The sequence below is a fragment of the Hypanus sabinus genome, chromosome 13 (assembly GCF_030144855.1).
Source record: "Hypanus sabinus isolate sHypSab1 chromosome 13, sHypSab1.hap1, whole genome shotgun sequence".
In the NCBI taxonomy this organism is placed as follows: Eukaryota; Metazoa; Chordata; class Chondrichthyes; order Myliobatiformes; family Dasyatidae; genus Hypanus; species Hypanus sabinus.
Window position 1 is genome coordinate 51,896,804 of NC_082718.1, and position 20,315 is coordinate 51,917,118.

At 39.2% G+C, this 20,315-nt stretch overlaps 1 protein-coding gene across 3 annotated transcripts in view; it reads right to left on the reverse strand.

The window, feature by feature from the left end:
- Window positions 1-19,863, reverse strand: part of LOC132403863 (serine/threonine-protein kinase 33-like) — a 126,580-nt gene extending 106,717 nt beyond the window's left edge. Inside the window, exons 1-3 of one of the 3 annotated variants that reach the window (XM_059987615.1) lie at window positions 19,758-19,863; window positions 17,611-17,729; window positions 14,249-14,368 (exon numbers count right to left, since the gene is read on the reverse strand). In XM_059987615.1, coding sequence (XP_059843598.1) covers window positions 14,249-14,329 — 81 coding nt within the window. In that variant the 5' untranslated portion in view covers window positions 14,330-14,368; window positions 17,611-17,729; window positions 19,758-19,863. Of the gene's footprint in view, window positions 1-14,248; window positions 14,369-17,610; window positions 17,730-17,794; window positions 18,135-19,757 lie in introns of those variants that run through there. The other 2 variants (XM_059987614.1, XM_059987613.1) reach the window with 2 other exon arrangements.
- Window positions 19,864-20,315: the final 452 nt, after the last annotated feature.

The following is a 20,315-nucleotide window of genomic DNA, read 5'->3' on the forward strand; positions in this document are numbered from 1 at the left end:
AGACAAAATGAAAGGAATCATAAAAGAAAATTGAGAGTCTTTAAATCTCAGCATAACAAAAAGAATGAAAGGAAATGATGTAAACTTTATATAACCATGTATTCAAACTGTACCCAAATTGGTTTACCATTTAGTATACTATCTAAGAGTTATTATTATATCATACAAGGAAACATCACCTCAGTTTTTCTAAATTAATTTCCTTATGAGTTATTTTTTTGGCTTTTTATGTTAAATAACAAGCTTTTTTTCTACCACATGACTCACTCCACACTCATACACATCACTCAAGCAAGCTTCAATTGAAGTGCCATTTTATTTTATTTTCTCACATTCTTTACAGATGCCTGATTTAATTTTACATGTTGCTTGATTCCCACATGTTCAATAATATTGCATTTTGACTTTAAGCACACGAGGAATTTAACTACTTTGTCAATTTTTCACATTTCCAGAGCATCGTTCATGGAAACTAATTACTCCAAGTCAATATTAATTCATTGCACTGCTCTATAAACTTAATGATTTATTTTGTTGTGCTTCTTTTTAAGAGTTTTCATCTAATGTTTGATATACTATACGCCCAATATCTGGGAAGTGTAATATTGTTCTTAATGATGGCACCAGACTGCAAAGTGGCACAGTCATGGGCTATTGGAGCCCAGGGGAGTGACTGCTGAAAGAATTTAGAAAGGTTAGCTGCTCTTAAAGAGCCCACAACACCCAAAAATCCTCAATGTCCAAAAGATGTATTGGTTAGTACCTAAACTGGTCATTACAAATTGTCCTGTGATTAGGCTTAGGTTAAATAGGTGGGTTGCTGGGTGGCATGGCTTGTTGAGCTGGGAGGGTCTGTTCCACAATGTATCTCTAAATAAATAAGTAACATCATGGGTGTCATATATGTAATATGGATCAAAAAGTATGCTTAAAATCTTAGTACAGCAAGTCAGTGGTGTTATTGCAGAAAACTAAATGGCAGTGGGACATCCTTGAGAGTCTTTAAAAATTGGCATGATGGTTGGCAAAGGAGCAGAAGTAAACTTCTCGGCATCTGGAGCAGCTTTACAGTAAGGACTTTGCCTGCTTCTATTGCAGTTGCGCTTGTTCACCCTGCTACAAGTTCCTTGATCCTCTTTACAGTTTCATTAGGTTTCTACCAGTATAACTAGTATAACTGGCATCATAGTAGGGAATGCATAATATTGTGGAAGGAATTCACAATGCATCAAATTTATAATTAACTATCAATTAACCGTGCAATGCTTGAGAATTGTACATTTAATGTTGCAATGTGTTTTACTCTTTCATTTATGCGTAGGGACAATTGAGTGGACTATTTTTTTAAGGTAAATAACCTCAGCAACTTTCTTATTACAGATTGTTTATTGAATGGGACTTGTCAGATTGTTTGCATTAAATTAAACCCAAAAAACACAGTTGATGAAAGACCAATGCAACATTCCATTGCTGAATCTTTAAGTCATGGCTTACCAGAGATCAAAAGTTTGACGGTAACAAACAAGTATTGGGGTGATTGATAAGTTTGTGGTCTAAGGTAGAAGAAGTCAATTTTAGAATAACCTAGCACATTTATTTTTCAACATAGTCCCCTCCTATATTTACACTCCAGCAGTCGTGGAGCATATGGATTTTGGACCTCCAGAAAATGTCCACAGCATAGGTGACTGATAAGTTTGTGGCCTAAGGTAGAAGGAGATCAGTTTTACAGCTCTCATTACATGCAGATGCAGGTAAACTCTTTGAGTCATTATGCAGGAAGTTTGAAGTTAATAACTCATCTCCTTCTACCTTAGGCCACGAACTTACCAATCACCCCTCGTACACCTTGTGATGGTATTGAGTTTGCTGTCCATGAAGTTCTGAAAAATGAAGAAATTAAGCCCTATCTGATATAGATACTGATGGGTACCCTCACTAAAGGGAGGATATACTGTAGCCATCTACTCTTCAAAGGTTAGATCACTTACCTCTTTATCCTCCTCAGTGAGTTAGATGCCAATATCTACTATTTGAGAAGTGGGTTCCCCTCCCCCACACTTTGGATACCAAGGAGGAGATACTTACAGCTAATGAAGTAACTTAAACACAGTTCATTTATTTTGACTGATACATGTTTAAGTTTATATACTATGTTAAAATCTCACAGAAAATTTCTCTTATAAAACATCTCCAAATTACAAATGACATCTAAAGTGCAGGTAAAATTGCTATAAGCTAACAAGACATACCAACAAGTTGCAGATGAATGCCTCATCCATTGCAGAAATTAAAAGCAGAAGAATGGATTCCAGTCACCCTGTCTTTCTGTATTTCTTCTTGCTGTTCCTTGACCATTCCTAACAAGCCTGACAGCTCTCTTACAGTCATACTGCTTGATGACTTCAAATGTATGTGATATTTTTTTCCAGATACCTTTGCTGGGAAAAGCTGCTGGGGACAGATCCCAGACATCCAAAATTAATGCTGTGAGGGATGACTTTCTAAGTCTACAAATCTCTCAACTATTGATGGATCAGCTATTTGATAAGCTAAGTGATAGTATCAGTCTAGTCTGCAAGCTTCCTTGAACAAAATAACTTAGTCAGTGTTGTCTGGTTTGATGCAGGCCCAATTAACATGACCCCATTGTTTTACAATACATCCCTTGAGCAGTCAGCCCTGTGCTGTGAGCCAGCAGCCTGTGCTGTTTGTTTGCAGAGCTATCCTTTTATCTTCAGATAGACTGTTGCTTGAAATTTACATTAAGGACTGAAGGTTGGTCCTTTTAATAACAAAGAGCTGAGCAAGGAGTAATGGTTGGGAGTTACCCATGAAAGAGTCAGCTACTGTGTAAGAATGCGGAGTTTGGCAAAACTGTCACCACACCCCCGACCCCTGGGCCCTGAGCAGAGAATATTCATCACAACCTTGAACAAAACTTCATTTTAATAGTTCTAAGAAAACACAAAAAATGTTTATAGGACTGATAATAAACTGTTCCAACAGAAACAGCATGGTCTCTGTTTAAGTTAGTTGAAGAGTTTAATTAGATGTATAGCCATGTTCTCTGTATTAAACTGCTCCATATACAGTCTTACTCTCTTGATATTAACTTGCACTCCTGGCTGTGTTTAATTAAAAACGAGGGCAAAAATACATTCCTGAATCTCAAATCCCACGTTGAAATATTTGGACAGATTGATCTGTCAATCATTTTCTTCCAAAGCAATGATTTAGTTGAGTGGCAGAACAACCTCGAGGGGCTGAATGGCCTATCCCAATTCCAATGTTTCCATATCGTTTCTCTAAATCTCTGGAGCTTGCAGGAGCGACGAAGCTTTAAGCATACATTCACAGTGCATCAGCCCATTGTACTACAGGCGTATTTTCTTCTAATGAAATGGTTAGTTCTTAAAAAGTATGTGAATTAATAAGGTGCCTTAAGTTATATGTCCTTAGTGCAAAGGAAAACAAGAGTGAAGCTGCTAAAGTTAAGGTGTGCAGGCAGCAGCAGCGTGGCAACTCACCTCTGGGGCAGATAGAACTAAACGTGTCTTACATAATTCAAGCAAACTTCTCTGCTAGCAGTGCCTAAAACATCAGTGAGCAGATGAAGAAAGGCTCACTGTCTGAAATCTCAAATAGTTAATCAGTCTCGGTAGGTATACAGACAGTAGGGTATCCCTGTAAAAGTAAACTCTAATTTTCTTCCCACTGGCTGGAAACACCCAAAGGTATAATTCTAATTAAAACATAGCAATCTCATATTAGGATGATTTACTCATTTTCAAAGAGATCTACCTAAACATAATAGAGCACTTATTAGAATCGAATCCCCAGCCAATAATCCCATTTTTCTTTTACTTGACAACCAGAAAACAATTTCACTGGAGCTAAAGATGACATAAAAAAAATTTAAAAATAAATTAACTTACTGAGATTCCAAGACGGCTGCAACCTCCGAGCAAGTTGCAGTTCAGATTTAGTAGTATTTTAATTGCTTAGTTGTTAATTGTATTATAGGCTTGTAAAGGTGGGTTTGGGGACAGTGAGGAGAGCTAGGGGTTAGGGATTAGGGATAAGGATGTGGGGGACTTGAGGCTCCACGTTCAAATACCAGTGATGCTTACATGGGATGTCTATGGTCAGACATTGGATATCGGACCGGCAGAGAGTGGACGATGGCCAGTTGTCAGCAGCTTCCAGAGTCAGAGTTCCACGCAAGCAGGAGGAACAAGTTCCTTTGACCCTCTGGGTTCACAATCGATGAGCCCAGAGCTCGAGGTTTAGAATCCGGGTGCCATCAATGGTGAGTCTGGAGCTCGAGGCCTGGTGCTCGGTGATCAGCATGCTCTGGGATCGATGCTCAGGATTGAGGCCCAAGGATGAACTGGAAGTCTGGAAGTTGAGGCCCGATGACTGAACCCAGGTCTGCAAATCTGCTGAGGAGTTCGAAGCCCGGTGTCTGCAGCTCTGAGTCTGTTTCCACGAGAGTTTGGAGCTGGAGGCCTGTCGTGGGGTTAAGGAATCGTGCATGTGTGTTGGTGGGAGAAAGGAATGAGGCTTATTTTTGGTGTACTTATTTGTTGCTTATTGCTTCTTGCATTCTGTGTGGTTCTGCTGAGCATTGGGCAGGCTATGTTGGCATTGGAATGTGTGGCAACGCTTGTGTCTGTCCCCGGGTGTATTGGTTGTTAAAGCAAATCATGCGATTCACTGTATGTTTCAATGTACATTAAACAAATAAACTTGACTCTTGAATCAAAGGTTCATTATTTTCTTTACAAGTGGTCTACACTTAACCAGATGATCTGTGCCAGCGTTTGGCCAATACTTTTGGGAAGTTTTTATTTTGCTTTATTTAAATGATATAACTGGATAAAGCACTAGAGAGCAATCACAACATAGATATGGTCGAGAAAGTTGTACCTAGGCACACTGAAGCCAAGAGAAACTAAATGGCAAATTAAAACAATACATCAAACTTTTCTCTGGAGGGAACCTGGCGGGGGAAATGATTTGAAAATGCGAAGCAGAATCAGAATCAGGTTCAATATCGTGAAATTTGTCATTTTGCAGCAGCACTACTGTGCAATACCTTACAGAAAACTATAAATTACAATAAGAAATATATATTAAAATCAAGTTAAATAAATAGTGCGAAAAGAATAAAAATTATGAGGTAATGTTCATTGTCCATTCAGAAATCTGATGGCAGAAGGAAAGAAGCCATTGCTAAAACATTTTAGGAATACTGGAATTAGGCATATTAATTTACATCAAAAATAGTAAAGGATATTGCATAAGGTTGACAGAGGCGCAATAAATTATGACTGGAAATAAATAGGACAACAGGAAGAAAGTGAGGTTTTTACTTTCACAGAGGGATGATAGGCCTAAAATTCTTAACGGAAATAAGACATTTTGTAACATGTCTCAGCCTTAGGTCTCTGTCTTTGAACAAAGTACACTGTGAAGCTACAGTATTATGAATATACAGAAATAGGATAAGGTGTCTGTGAAATCAAGTAGTAATTATCATTATTAGTAAACTTCTTTGGCTCTGAATGCAAATCAGAGGAATGGACAGTGAAATCAGTGCTCAATTTTTCATGGTGCAACTCTGCATCCTATACTGGTTTCACTGACTTGTTTCATGGTTAATGTTGAAATGCCACTGAAAATTTCAAAAGGTTAAATTTAGTCAGTGTCTTGTTCAAGTCAGTGATGAAGGGATCTAATATCCTAGGGACACTATTGCTTTCAATCAAGTGTATAACAGCCCATTCTTAATCCGATGGTCTTTTATATAATTAAATCTTCATCTCAGTAGTTAGAGGAACTTAAGGATGAAAATTATAATCATTTTCAGCCATCATTTAAGACAGAATTTCAGTTCTAATTTCACATCCATAATTTAATATTTAATAATGACACTTTTATATATGTATATAAAGTTAATTTTCTACACCAAATTCATTGGAAAATGCACCAAAATACTTATCATTAGTACTGAATTTTGCAGTCAGAAAACAATAAAACTATTGGTTTGAAAAATTGTGAAGTAATTTGGTGATCTTCAGGTGTAAGTGTGAATTTAAGTCTGGGCTGTAAGTCCCTGGCCAAGTTATGTGCCATAACGTGGAGGGAGGGTTTCTGTGTAAGATAACTCCTTGTCCTTAAATTGACCTTTAAGTCTTTCGTCTCTTGATCAAGTCCTTGTTAGCACGTATTGGAAGGAAAATGATGGGGGGAGGGAAGTGGGAGTTAACACTTTGGATCCAAGCAAGACAGAGAGGAGTAAGAGACCAGTTATAAAAAGATTGCGGTATATGCCATGATTGAATGAAATATGGTGCTTAATCACAACCAAAAGTTAAGAATTCTCATAAGAAATTGAAATTTCTTTCAAGACTGATAGCATTCCAAATAGCGATGGTGATCCTTCAGGAGCATGGCACCTCCATTAGGTCTGATCTATTCTCGACACCATATGTTAGGACTGACGGTGGAGATGGAGTGGGGGGTGTGGGCTATTGCAGTTTCATCAGAGTGATAGCAGGAATCAGAGCGTTAAGTTATGAGTTCAAGTTTCATAGGCTTGGCTTGTGGTTCTCTGAATTTAAGTAGCAAAGGCTTCTTCTGCACATGTGGTTATTGAATATTTATTTTCTATTGTGGAGGAATTCAGGATAAGGAGAGTTATCTTAACTTACAGTCAGGCCAATTTGAATAAATGTAAAAGCACTTTTCGGTGCAGTGTACATCCTGAAAACTCTCACACAAATGGGCAGCTTTACAGCTGGTTGAAACATTCAACGTATTTTGTGAGGTAAGGAATCAAACCTCTGATTTAAAATGACTCTAGTGAAGCACCAAGACAGCTTGCTGAGAGCAAACAAACAAAACTATAAATTACTGTATGAATAACACTTTTTCTCAGAGACAATCACTGTAATCAATAGCCCGTAACTTCCCTTTCAGAGATAGGCTTTCGAAAAGCCTGTACAACCTGACACGATTATGGTATGAAATGAAGTTTCAAAGGTGCAGGACGGTCATGGAGTGGGGGGAGGGGGTACAGGCTGGATAGGGTTGGCAGGGCACAGACCTGAGAGCAGGGAATGAGCCTGTGCTTGCCCATTGCTGGAGAAGACTTGGAGGCAATTTGATGCGGCCAAACTGAGACAAGGCAGAGTTGAGGTGGCAGGACCAAGGCCCAGGCCTGAGAGTGAGAAATGATTGAAGTGCTGGGCCAGATTGAAAAGGTCAAGGTTTTGGGGCCAGAGGTGAGGGGATGGGCTGGAGTTCAGCTCGCTGCTCTGTGAGGTTTGCACAGAACTATGGCAGTGCCTTGCAACTAACGGGCTCCTGGATCAGCTGCAGTGACACTTGCTCTCTGGCTGTGGACCCACTTTCGTGAATTTCACTTCTGAACGTTATTTGTTTATTTTTATTGTTTGCGCAATTTGATTTCTCTGTCCTCATTGGGAGTTTGAATGTCTTTTGTTAATGGACTGTTGGGTTTATTTGCTTTGAGGCTGCCTGTGAGGAGACAAATCTCAAGGCTGTATATAGTATAAATATTTTGATTATAAGTATATCTTGAACTTTGAAGGACAGTCAGTCTGAGATGGTAGCAGGAGTTGAGCTACAGATCAGTTATGATACAATTCATACTAGATTGATGGGCTGAACTGACAGTTTGTGATCTTGAGCTTTGACTTATTCCCTCGGATGTGATGATCGGTAACCAGTTACAATATTGGGTGCATTCAGTGATAATGGTCTCATAAACATTTAAGTGTTCTATGGGCTGGAATAAGATGAGGAGTGATTAAAATATGGAGCACATAACACTATTTTAATTAGTCCTGTCTACGATGCAGCACAGGACATTCTGGGAAATGCAGAATAATATTCATTAACATACACCACAAAATGATTAAAATAATGTTACGACTCTTTTAACCTGACAGTTTCACTGTAAGTAAACACACTTTTACCATCTAGGAATATTTGCATTCATTACCAATTATTGTTTAAAACTAATTCATATATATTCATTATTGCCATTTACATTAATTGTACAGTAAAGAGATGGCTGATTAGAGGTCCTTTGGTACAATTTTTATTCCCAGTGTGAAGATAATGCTACAACAAAGGCAAGCAATTGTGCATCACACAAATTTTGAGTATGTAAGCGATTTTTTTTTCCCCCAGGTGTGAATCAGGCTCTCACTGAGAGTTGAGTTATACTCAAAGGGGTGTGTTCTACTGCGTTTTAGAGATATTTCTGCTGCTTTCTGCTGTGATTTGTCTAATTGATAGTTGACTATCAGCTCATCAGCATTTCCTCCCAGATGCCAATGCAAAATGCTCTGAATTGTTTCTAAGAACAGAGTAGAACAACTTTCTATACTGAACACAATGATCCCACACTGTGTCAAAGATCCATATCAACAAGAGTTTTACTGATCTTGTCATATGAGACAAATACTTTAACAGTGAGATGTGTGTCTTCCAGCTCAGGAAAATGCAGCATCTGCAAGGTGAGTCCAAGCTTAACTTCACTTTCCTAATAATGCTGTTTACATTGTTAATTAATGGTCGTATTTATTTATTTATGCACATTTTATTCCATATTGATTCTTTAATCTCTAACTTTATTAGGTTTTTAAATTTTTATGTAATTCTTTACTCTTTATAACTGTTGAATGCTGTTAGTTTGTTTTGCATGTTGGGCCTGAGCAACAAACCACAGCAAATTCTTGATAAATGTAAATCTACAATATATGGTGAATAAGGTTGAAACTTAAACCTTGGTTCCTCCATTGAGAGTCCTTGCATGTTTTGATGGGCAAGAATCAGAAGCAGGAACATGCAAAACAGAACAGCACAGCACAGGAACAGAGCCTTCATCTGTACTGACCACAATGAAAATCTAAATTAATTCTATCTACCAACATATGGGCAGTAATTCTGCCCATATGCCAATCTGCCAATCTGCTTCTACCATCTCTCCTAGCAGCATGTTTCCGCCATCTACCATGCTTTGTGTGAAAAAAAACTTGTCTAGTACTGTAACTCTCCTTTAGATTTTTCCCCTCTCACTCTATACCTAAACCTTCTTTTCACCCTGGAGCAAAGTCTCTGGCTATCTACCCTACCAATGCTTCTTATAACTTTACATACTTATTATACATATGCCTTTAGCTTCTGATGCTTCAATGGAAACAATCCAAGTTCATCCAACATGTCCTTATAGGGTATATGTCCCAATTCAGACAACATTCTGGTGAGCCCTTCGCATCCTCTCCAAACTTCACTGTAGTGTAGTGATCAGAACAGTGCACGAGTTTTCCACATGCTGACCTGGAGATGTTGAGGTCAACTGATCACTACCCAACAGATCGGGAATGAGCCCCACGATCTTCCTGTCTGCATTTGCAGGTCAGTTAGGGCAGATGGAGGGCATATGGAGCATTAGTGCCATTGATTCTAGTACTCCATGAAACTGTTGAGTTTATGTTGATCATCACATATTCATACTAATCCCTTTACCAGCACTTGGTCTGTAGTCTTCTGTACCTTAGAAACTCAAATGCTCATTAACTGTAGATACTTAAGTGTAAGAAGCCCTGCTTCCATCACCCTCACGTGTGGTGTGTTCCAGATTTTAACCTCCTGGGTGAAGAACAATCTTGCTGAGAGCCCATCTAAAATACCTGCCAGCTCTCTTAAATATAAGCCCTCTGTATTTTAAATGATTCTGCTGTGGAGGTAAGATTCTTATGATCTGCTTCATTAATGCCCCTCGGCACGGACTAGGAGGGCCGAGATGGCCTGTTTCCGTGCTGTGATTGTTATATGGTTATATGGTTATAACTTTGCACACCTTAATTGGATCTGTCCTCGGTTTCCTCTGCTCCAAGGAAAGTCCAGCCTCTGCTCATAGCTGAAAGTCTCTATCCTAGGCATCATCAATGCTATCCCGAGTGTAAAGGCATTCTTCCTTTAGGGTGGTGGTCAGAAATTCAGATTTGGATTAATTGATTTACTACATGGACAGCATAACATACAGTGAAATGTGTCATTTTGCGTTAACCAACACAACCTAAGGATGTACTGGGGGCAGCCCGTAAGAGTCTCCCCACATTCTAGTACCAACAGAACGTGCCCACAATGATCAGCAGAACACAACAAGACAGGACATACCAAGCAATAAAGTAACAGCGCCAAAACAGCACCGTTCATCTCTCCCTCCAACCCACCCACTCAGTCACTTGGACAGGCCTTCAACCCCAGGTCAGACCGTCTCTAGGCATCCAAGCTCCAGTCCCCAACCTAGACTCACAAACATTGGACCTTGACTTCCAGATCACCAACTTCAACCTTCAGGCCTTTGCACAATATAACAGCTGTCAGCTAACCAATGCTTCATCTTCTATTTACCTTGGGTTTTCACCTATCTGTTTCAGAAGTTCTTGCTTCATTCTGGCATTGAATGCCAACTAGCATTGACAATCCTCTGGTGCTAAGGCTAACATCCAAGTGAGCATAGCAATGAATATTGCCAGGCTTTTCTTCGATTATTAAGCAGAAAGCAGATCATAGCTGGAGCGCAATCCTCCCCTGACACGTGTACTTCGAGCAGCGATTGTGGATTTGGTAGCAGGTACAATATCTAACTCTCCTCACTCCACTCAAGGATTGAAAGATGACTCCATGGCTCTCAAAGTGAGGATAGCCAAGGTTATATGGAAAGATTTGACTTGCTGTCTGAACTGATATCAAGCCTGTGTTGTGACTGTGATCTAAGTCATGGGAGAGACACTGAAACTGGTGATATAAAGGCTTTTATTTATCATGACAAGCAGGCATTCTCCTGGAGATCATCTCAGTAGCATCTCCCTAGCTCACAGAACATACATTTTTACACCCTTAAGACCAAAGGTAATTCAATACAATCTCTATAGTTATAAAGACATTGTTTACTTTCATATTTTGGATTGACAATGCTTCCTTTGAATTATATATCTACAGTGGGAGACACCTCTAAATGTTCAAACACCTTTGCTAGGTCAATATAATTCACACTGATAGCTGAAGCCAATGAGAATCATTGTCACTTCACTTTGCAAACCATCTCTCTTGAACAGCCAGTCTTCTGCTGTGGGCCAGCAGCCTGTGTTCTGTAGTCAATGATATTTGCAAAGCAGTTCTTTTAACTTCAAACTGGTTACTGCTTGTAAGTTACATTAAGAACTGAAGACTGGTCACGTGAATTAGTATCTATTTACTTAATTTTGTAACTCCAGTATAATCCTTAACAGTCTGTATTGATGTTAAACTGGCTGTGTGGGCAGAAATCAATGTCAAAATTCACCAGCCCTTCCAACGTGCCAACACAGCCACTGCTCAATTGATGGCAATGATATTTGAAGATCAATACACAGACTTGGCACAGAGATCATGGGCTACTGAGCAGCAGGGATCTCTGCTCTTTCCTAAACAATTCTTCGAATTGCTGAGGCAACTGGAACAATACCACCAATGATGCCTCTGCAAAATCTTCCAAAATCACTGCAAGGATCAGCAAACCAATATCAATGTCCTCTCCTGGTCAACATCTGGGCAGCATGGTAGCATAATGGTTAGCATAACATTAGTACAGTGCTAATAAGCTGGGTTCAATTCATAGAAACATAGAAAATAGGTGCAGGAGTAGGCCATTCGGCCCTTTGAGCCTGCACCGCCATTCAGTATGATCATGGCTGATCATCCAACTCAGAACCCTGTACTTGCTTTCTCTCCATACACCCTGATCCCTTTAGCCACAAGGGCCATATCTAACTTCCTCTTAAATATAACCAATGAACCGGCCTCAACTGTTTCCTGTGGCAGAGAATTCCACAGATTCACCACTCTCTGTGTGAAGAAATTTTTCCTCATCGCGGTCCTAAAAGGCTTCCCCTTTATCCTTAAACTGTGACCCCTCATTCTGGACTTCCCCAACATCGGAAACAATCTTCCTGCATCTAGCCTGTCCAATCCCTTTAGAATTTTATATGTTTCAATAAGATCCCCCCTCAATCTTCTAAATTCCAGTGAGTATAAGCCTAGTCGATCCAGTCTTTCTTCATATTAAAGTCCTGCCATCCCAGGAATCAATCTGGTGAACCTTCTCTGTACTCCCTCTATGGCAAGAATGTCTTTCCTCAGATTAGGGGACCAAAACTGCACACAATATTCTCGGTGCAGTCTCACCAAGGCCTTGTACAACTGCAGTAGAACCTCCCTGCTCTTGTACTCAAATTCTTTTGCTATGAATGCCAACATACCATTTGCTTTTTTCACCACCTGCTGTACCTGCATGCCCACCATCAATGACTGCTGTACAATGACACCCAGGTCTCGTTGCATCTCCCCTTTTCCTAATCGGCCACCGTTCAGATAATAATCTGTTAACCTCACATTCATCCACATTAAATTGCATCTGCCATGAATTTGCCCACTCACCTAACCTATCCAAGTCACTCTGCATCCTCTTAGCATCTTCCTCACAGCTAACACCGCCACCCAGCTTCATGTCATCTGCAAACTTGGAGATGCTACATTTAATTCCCTCGTCTAAATCATTAATATATATTGTAAACAACTGGGGTCCCAACACTGAGCCTTGCAGTACCCCACTAGTCACTGCCTGCCATTCTGAAAAGGTCCCGTTTACTCCCATTCTTTGCTTCCTGTCTGCCAACCAATTCTCTATCCACATCAACACCATACCCCCAATATCGTGTGCTTTAAGTTTGCACACTAATCTCCTGTGTGCGACCTTGTCAAAAGCCTTTTGAAAATCTAAATATACCACATCCACTGGCTCTCCCCTATCCACTCTACTAGTTACATCTTCAAAAAATTCTATAAGGTTCATCAGAAATTCCTGCTGCTATCTGTAAGGAATTTGTACATTCTCCCCTTGGCCATGTGGATTTCCTCAGGATTCTCTAGTTTCTTCCCTCATTCTAAAGACGTACAAGTTAGTAGGTTAATTGATCACATGAGTATAATTGGGCAGTGTGGATTCCTTGGGCTGGAAGGACCAAAAAGTTACTTGCTGTATCTCTAATATAAATCCCTAGCAATGTCCTGACGGTCCTTCCAGAGGTCAGATTTTTGCAGATCCAAATAAATAGGGAAAATCTTTTTGAACAAAGAGTTTTACCAAGCTGTGACTGAAAACAAACCATGTAGGTTATTGATCGAAACTCACTTTCACAAAGCAAGACCAAGAGGAGTTTTTCATCTAAAGAGCAATACGTCTAGAGATAATGAAATAAAACAGAAAATGCTGGAACCACAGTAGTTCCTGATGAAAGTTCATCCACCAGAAACATTAAGTCTGTTTATCACTCTACAAATGAGTGGTTCAAGCACATTTTTTTTGTTTTTATTGGTGATTTGAACTTTCTGATGGAGTCTAATAATTAGTATGATTTTAATGATACTTTCTTATTGCAAGGTTCATAGAATCCAGCAATCAAACAGCAAAAAAGGAAAGTTTTCTGGTCACTGAATCCATACCAATTTTTCAAAAGGCTATTGAATGCATTCCATTACCCTGCTCTTTCTCCATAGACTGCAAGATTTTCTTAACCAAGTATATGTTCCATTTTCTTTTGAAGGATACGATTGAATAAGTTTCCATTGCAACTGCAGGCAGTGCATTCCAGAGCACAGTTTGTGAAGTGAAAGGTTTTCTCTTAATCTGTATTCTAATATTCTAACTTTTTACCTTACATCTGTCGTTAGTGAATCCGACTGGTGGGAGCAGTTTCTCCATACTTACTAAATGATATGGATATTATTTTGTGCATTTAGTTAAAAAATTAAAATCTCCAAATGAAGGAATTTGATTCAGTGAATGTTTTGATATGTAACTCTTGAATTGTAGACATACAGAAGCATATTAGATCTGCAATCCTGTCTGATATTGAGTTCTAGTCATTTACGTTGAACATAGCACTATTGTTATGGAATTTGGAGGACTGCAGATTAAAGTACCCTTTGCAATATGGTAAGCTCTTACGTTTTGCATGAGTTCAATACAAAGAATAATTCACAAGTCTAGCACACAAATGAAAGTTACCAAATTACATTTTCTAATCTTGTTAGAAATTATGTGATTATGTTGGTGTCAATGCTTGTGATTATTATAAAATGAGGAGTGGCAAATTTCTACCTTGATATCAGATTCATCCTCTATCCTTGTGTGAGGTACAGCCGTCTCTTCGCCACTGGAAGAACTTCGCAGATAGGCCATTCTTGTGCAAGGAAAATCAAGTTCCTGTTCAACCGTTACCTTTTAATGAAGAAAACGGATGGCATATAATCTGTTGTTATGTGTTCATGATGCGTTAGTCTCCATTTGCAGTAAATTTGTTATAACCCTGAGGAACTCTAATAATGATATCCTGTGGTTGAGAGATAACTGAACTCTAACAACCACAATCACCTTTCTTTGTCTTGGGTATGGCTACAGTCAGTGGAGACTGTCTTTCTTGATTCTTATTGACTGACATCATTGAATGTAGTTGGGTCAATAGGAACCAAGGGAAATCATATTGACTCTAGTTGATAAGTATTACTTTATAAACCAAACACAATTGAGGATCGGAAGAAATTAAAATAGAAATTAATATGCTTTTTAACATTCACTAAAACACTTCAAGGCCCTGGAGTAAAGGCAACCAGAGGGACAGGTTCCATAGGAGAAGTTAACAATTTCCAGAACACACTAAACATAGAAACATAGAAAACCTACAACACAATACAGGCCCTTCAGCCAACAAAATTGTGCTGAACATGTCCTTAGAAATTACCAGGGTTACCTATAGCCCTCTATTTTTATAAGATCCATGTATCTATCCAAAAGTCTCTTAAAAGACCCTATCGTATCCGCTTCCACCATTGCCGCTGGCAGCCCATTCCATGCACTCAGCACTCACTGCGTAAAAAACTTACCCCTGACACCTCCTCTTTACCTACTTCCCAGCACCTTAAACCTGTGCCCATTTCAGCCCTGGGGAAAAGCCTCTGACTATCCACATGATCAATGCCTCTCATCATCTTGTACACCTCTATCAGGTCACCTCCACCTCTCATCCTCCATCACTCCAAGGAGAAAAGGCCGAGTTCACTCAACCTGTTTTCATAAGGCGTGCTCCCCAATCCAGATAGCATCCTTGTAAATCTCCTCTGCACCCTTTCTATGGTTTCCACGTCCTTCCTGTAGTGAGGTGACCAGAACTGAGCACAGTACTCCAAGTGGGGTCTGGCCAGGGTCCTATATAGTTGCAACATTGCCTCTCGGCTCCTAAATTCAATTCCACGATTGATGAAGGCCAATACACCGTACGCCTTCTTAACCACAGAGTCAACCTGAGCAGCTGCTTTGAGCGTCCTATGGACTCGGACCCCAAGATCCCTCTGATCCTCTGCACTGCCAAGAGTCTTACCATTAATACAATACTCTGCCATCATATTTGACATACTAATATGAACCACCTCACACTTACCTAGGTTGAACTCCATTTGCCACTTCTTAGCCCAGTTTTACATCCTATCAATGTCCTGCTGTATCCTCTAACAGCCCTCCACACTATCCACAACACCCCCAATCTTTGTGTCATCAGCAAACTTGCTCACCCATCCCTCCACTTCCTCATCCAGGTCATTTATAAAAATCACGAAGAGTAAGGGTCCCAGAACAGATCCCTGAGGCACTCCACTGGTGACCGACCTCCATGCAGAAAAGATGAATACTTTCTATAGTTTGACATTAGATTGGCTGTCAAGGGGTGTGACTGTGTTTCTTCTGCAGAGCAGAAAAATTTGCAGCATGAGGCCTTGTTTCGGCTACAGCCGAAGCAACACAGCGTTCCCTTCGCCAGTCCTGCCAATTGAAATGGACTTGCTGCATTCCTCATTGCCAATGTCCAACAGGGTCATGAGATCACAAGAAAAATGTCCAAGGTAATCAATCACTCACTGTTAGACCTTATACCAATTCCAGCCCCTTTCTGTTGCAGGCAGCAACACGGTCCACACCAAGTCAAGCTTTAGGGAAACATCAATGAGCAGCTTGCTGACCTGCAGTACTTGAATCTTAAGCTCTTAATTTTCAGAAGTATCTTAGATCATAAAGAAGACAATAATATCTTTGGTTGGCCCCAATGAGAGTGCTGCGTCATCACACCACCAGCTGGCCAGAGGTCATGTCCCAATGACTCCACAGCTTAACCTGAGGGGAAGATAGTTGATTTACCTCACAGTGTGAACCATGTTATCAAAAATTTGGCTTGGCATAAATCCTCAGATCTTCATCTAGAAAATCAAGAATCTATGTCCTACTCTAGAGATTGGTCTAGGCTTCAGCTTTACAGCAGCACTGTCCACCAAGCCATTGTATGAATCAGATTAAACAGGAACTCTGTTTCCCTATCAGATACAAAATAACCTAAGGCTTATTTTATAACAGAGCAAAGGATATTTCTGCACAATCCTATTGATGTTACTAAACTGTATGTCAGCCATGTTGCTAAAAAAAGCCCGGCCTTATTATAAACATTGTCTTCCAGGTGAAATATTAACCTATTTAATGGTCACAGAGGACTTTTTAAAAAATGAGCAGAGAAGTTCAGAGCGTTCTCTTTTTCACTGGCCAAGATTGTTCCTTCAAAAACAGTTTAATTAGTAATTTATCCATTTCTATTTTCTGGACTGCCATATGTTCACAAATTACAATAGTGTCTAGGTATAAACAGTGCCCCGTCGCCTGTAAAACACTCCCATACATAATAAGGACATGGAAAGCACAGTTTTATCTAGCTATATGATACTAATGATAGGTCAGTCTCCATCAGAATGGAAACAAATGTGCATGTCCTTTAAATATAAATATTTGTAAGGAGGTTGTTTATTTTCCAACAAACTGTTGAACAGTACAGTTAGTGAAGGCAAACGACTGAAGGTTTTCAGGTTTTGAGTTTGGGGTTAGGACCATGTTCTTGCCATGGTTCCACCATTCCCGTGAAGAAAAACACTATGGATTCAGGGTGAGGAAAACGGGTTGGAAACTGGCTAGCTAAGTGGTTTGATGATTTAAAATAATAAGGAGATTTTCCTCCATGAGCTGTACTGATTAAAATTTCAGGGACTGAAATGATAATAGAGATGATTTAAGTGTGAACTTAAGATATCTGTCCATACAAGACTGTTTTCTCCAAGTAAAAGGATTAAAATGGAAGATATAAATTATACAGATCTACACCTTATGACATGTAGAGTGTATGCCAGTGATTCATTTTCACAGTCAATCTCTAATTTTAGTTCTAAATGTATGAAACAGTCACAAAGTAGCTGCTTTTTCTGAAATATCAGGGCACAATGATGCTATTCCATTGTGATGCTATTAAACATTTCATTTTAAAAATAAAGCACATATGTCAAAGTAGACTTAACTCTACCAGCAAGACTCATATATAGAGTGGTAGTGGTCCAGCAGATCGCATTACATCTGCACAGTTCACAGCTGTATCCTACCTGTGTACCATATGAACAGCGTTTAGGCAGATAACACTTCAGAGCTTTTTACAGTTTGAGTTTGAAGGGAAAAGGCAATTACAGCTCAGCTTCATTGCAACCAGGATTATCTGCTAGAACTGTAAATGAACAGAAAACATGATGTGGAAGCATTGCATAAACATGATGATCTGAAAATACTTACACTGTTGACATTTTGAGACCAGCATAAAAAAAATCTCTTACATCTTCATTTCTTTCTGATAATGAGCTCCCATAAGTATATAATTCAGAACTGTCACACGGCAAAACATCACTCTAAAAATTAATTTCCAGTCACCCAACTGAGAAGCTGGCTCTAATCACTTTCCAACTCCTTCTGTCTGTATCATATTTCCATGGAATTTTCTATTCAAACTGCTCAAAGGCTTTCTTTTTGAAGAAACCTAATACTTTTTTGTCTTGCAACCTGTTTCACGTTGCATGGTAACGTCCGATGTGGCTCCTGTGCACTCTGCTTCTACAAGTCTTTGTTACTGCTTATGTAATGAGACTGCCAAAGAAACTGACCTACCTACCAATTGCCAGCTCACATCTAGAACCCTGCCAGATTTCTTCAGGGAAAAAGCGGGTAGTTACTAATTGTAAACAATTTGTTTCTATTCTCTTTTTAGGCAGGAAACATATTTATAATTCTCACATCTTCATTAGCCCTGTAGGACATTATCTGCTGCATGTTATTCACATTTATTTCAGCAAGTATTTTTGGGATTTAATAAATATTCTCAGAAGTGTCTTATTCATAAATGTTTGTGGGCATAGATGACTGGTAACGACATAATTCTCTTTCAATTCTGCATTCTGTGCTTCAGTTGGAAATAAAGTTGAACTCCCCCCTCCATGTGTTTTAACAGAAGTTACTTTTTATTTGTTAAACATACTGTAAATGATTGGCTGGTTGAAATATTGTAGTCAGGAAAGGGGTTACAGGTTTGTTTATTGTAGTAATCTATCAGCTATAAATTCCTGAGACAATGCCCCTTTAAATCTGTGGTCATAATTTTCGTGGTGATCCCTCTGCCAAGAGATAGCTTAACATGCATTTTGGTCTACAACCAGTCCCTTTAACTCAAAAGGCTATTAAATTAAGCTCACTAACGTGTACAATCATTACACTTATGTGAGAGAATCTGTAGTATAAAAAATTTAATTCTTAACGTCAGTGTCATTTAATGGAAGTGATTCTTTTCCTAGGTGAAGGCACTACTTAAGCAGCCTGAATTCTTTGCAACGAGAACAATTACTGCTACTTTATTGGTTGTATCGATCACTGTCGTGAACATTGCAAGTTGTTCTTTATGTGAGTGTTTTTTTGATGGTGCACTGAGATATTGTTCCTTGGAAAATAATGACGCACGCCAAAGTTTTGTCAAGGTATCCTGAATTGCAAATGTTTTGAGCATTGCCTGGTACATTCTAAATCTGCTGTTAAAATAGCTCAGTGTTAGTCAACCGCTTGGCAGAGCTTCGACCTTTGAATTTGTTCATTATTAAGGAGATGTTCAGAAAAGTTGTCTATGAAGAATGTTATGTGCAGGAAGGTTACTGTAAAAGTGCAACTAGATAAATATTCATGCAGTTTGCTTTTTGTACTTAGAGAGATGTACCTGAAGACAAAAGTCTTGACAAAGCGGCACCAGTGTTTTCTACGTGTAACCTTTCCTGAGAACACATTGGGTGACATTTAAGAATGATACATTTGCCAGCAGGCTGGGCTCAGAATTTCTTCCATCAAAAGCTGCCCTGGCTTCTGAGATTATGAAATGAATGTCAAGTGGGCACAACAAATGAAATTATGTCAGCAGTCTTATCTCAGCGAATTGTCACTGAAAACTTCAATGCTGTAAATAAACACAGGGCTGTGAGGAATGAAGTTTTATATACCCTTAGACTCTAGTGTTGAGTGAGTGACTTAACATATATACAGATAAATCTAATTTATAATAGTGGTAAACTTGACAGTAACAAATCAGTCTGTGCCTTCATCAGATTGGTCGAGCTGAACACCTGAGCTAAGAACAGTAAACATGCAAGTTAAATAAAGGGAGCTCCGAGCTGTAGAGAATAAAGGTATGAACGATATCAGGCAACAACAATGCTTCCCTTACCCAAATGAAGCTCGGCAGTGGGAATCATGTTGAGAAGGGATACAAAGGGGCATTTGTAAAGGCATCCCCTTCAAGAGCTTATCAGATCACCTGGGCTCTTTTTCAGTTTCAAAGTATTGCATGCAAAGTCAGGAAAGGTGGAATAAGATGGCGAGAATTATTCTTTGGGCTTTTTCCAATCTCTTTATTCATGAGTGCAGTGAAGAATCATCTCCAAGACAAGCCTGCAGCTACCAAAAATCAAAAATTTACAGGTCAGTGAGTTGTGGAAGGATGTTATTCTTGCAAAATACCTGAGACACTTTACATGGCTTACCATTATATATTCATATACTTTACAAAAGGCTAAAATGCCATGATTTCCAAATACATTACTGAGGTTAAAATTTGATTAAATTTATTTCTGTAACGTTTGGTGATAAAGATAAAAAAAAATAATTTAGTGAGTAATTAGCATGACCAAAATGAGGCAATAATAAGGGTTTAGTGTTACACTGGGGACAGAAAGTGGATGGGGAATGGAGAGGGGTCAAGAATAGATCCTTGTACAGATTTATG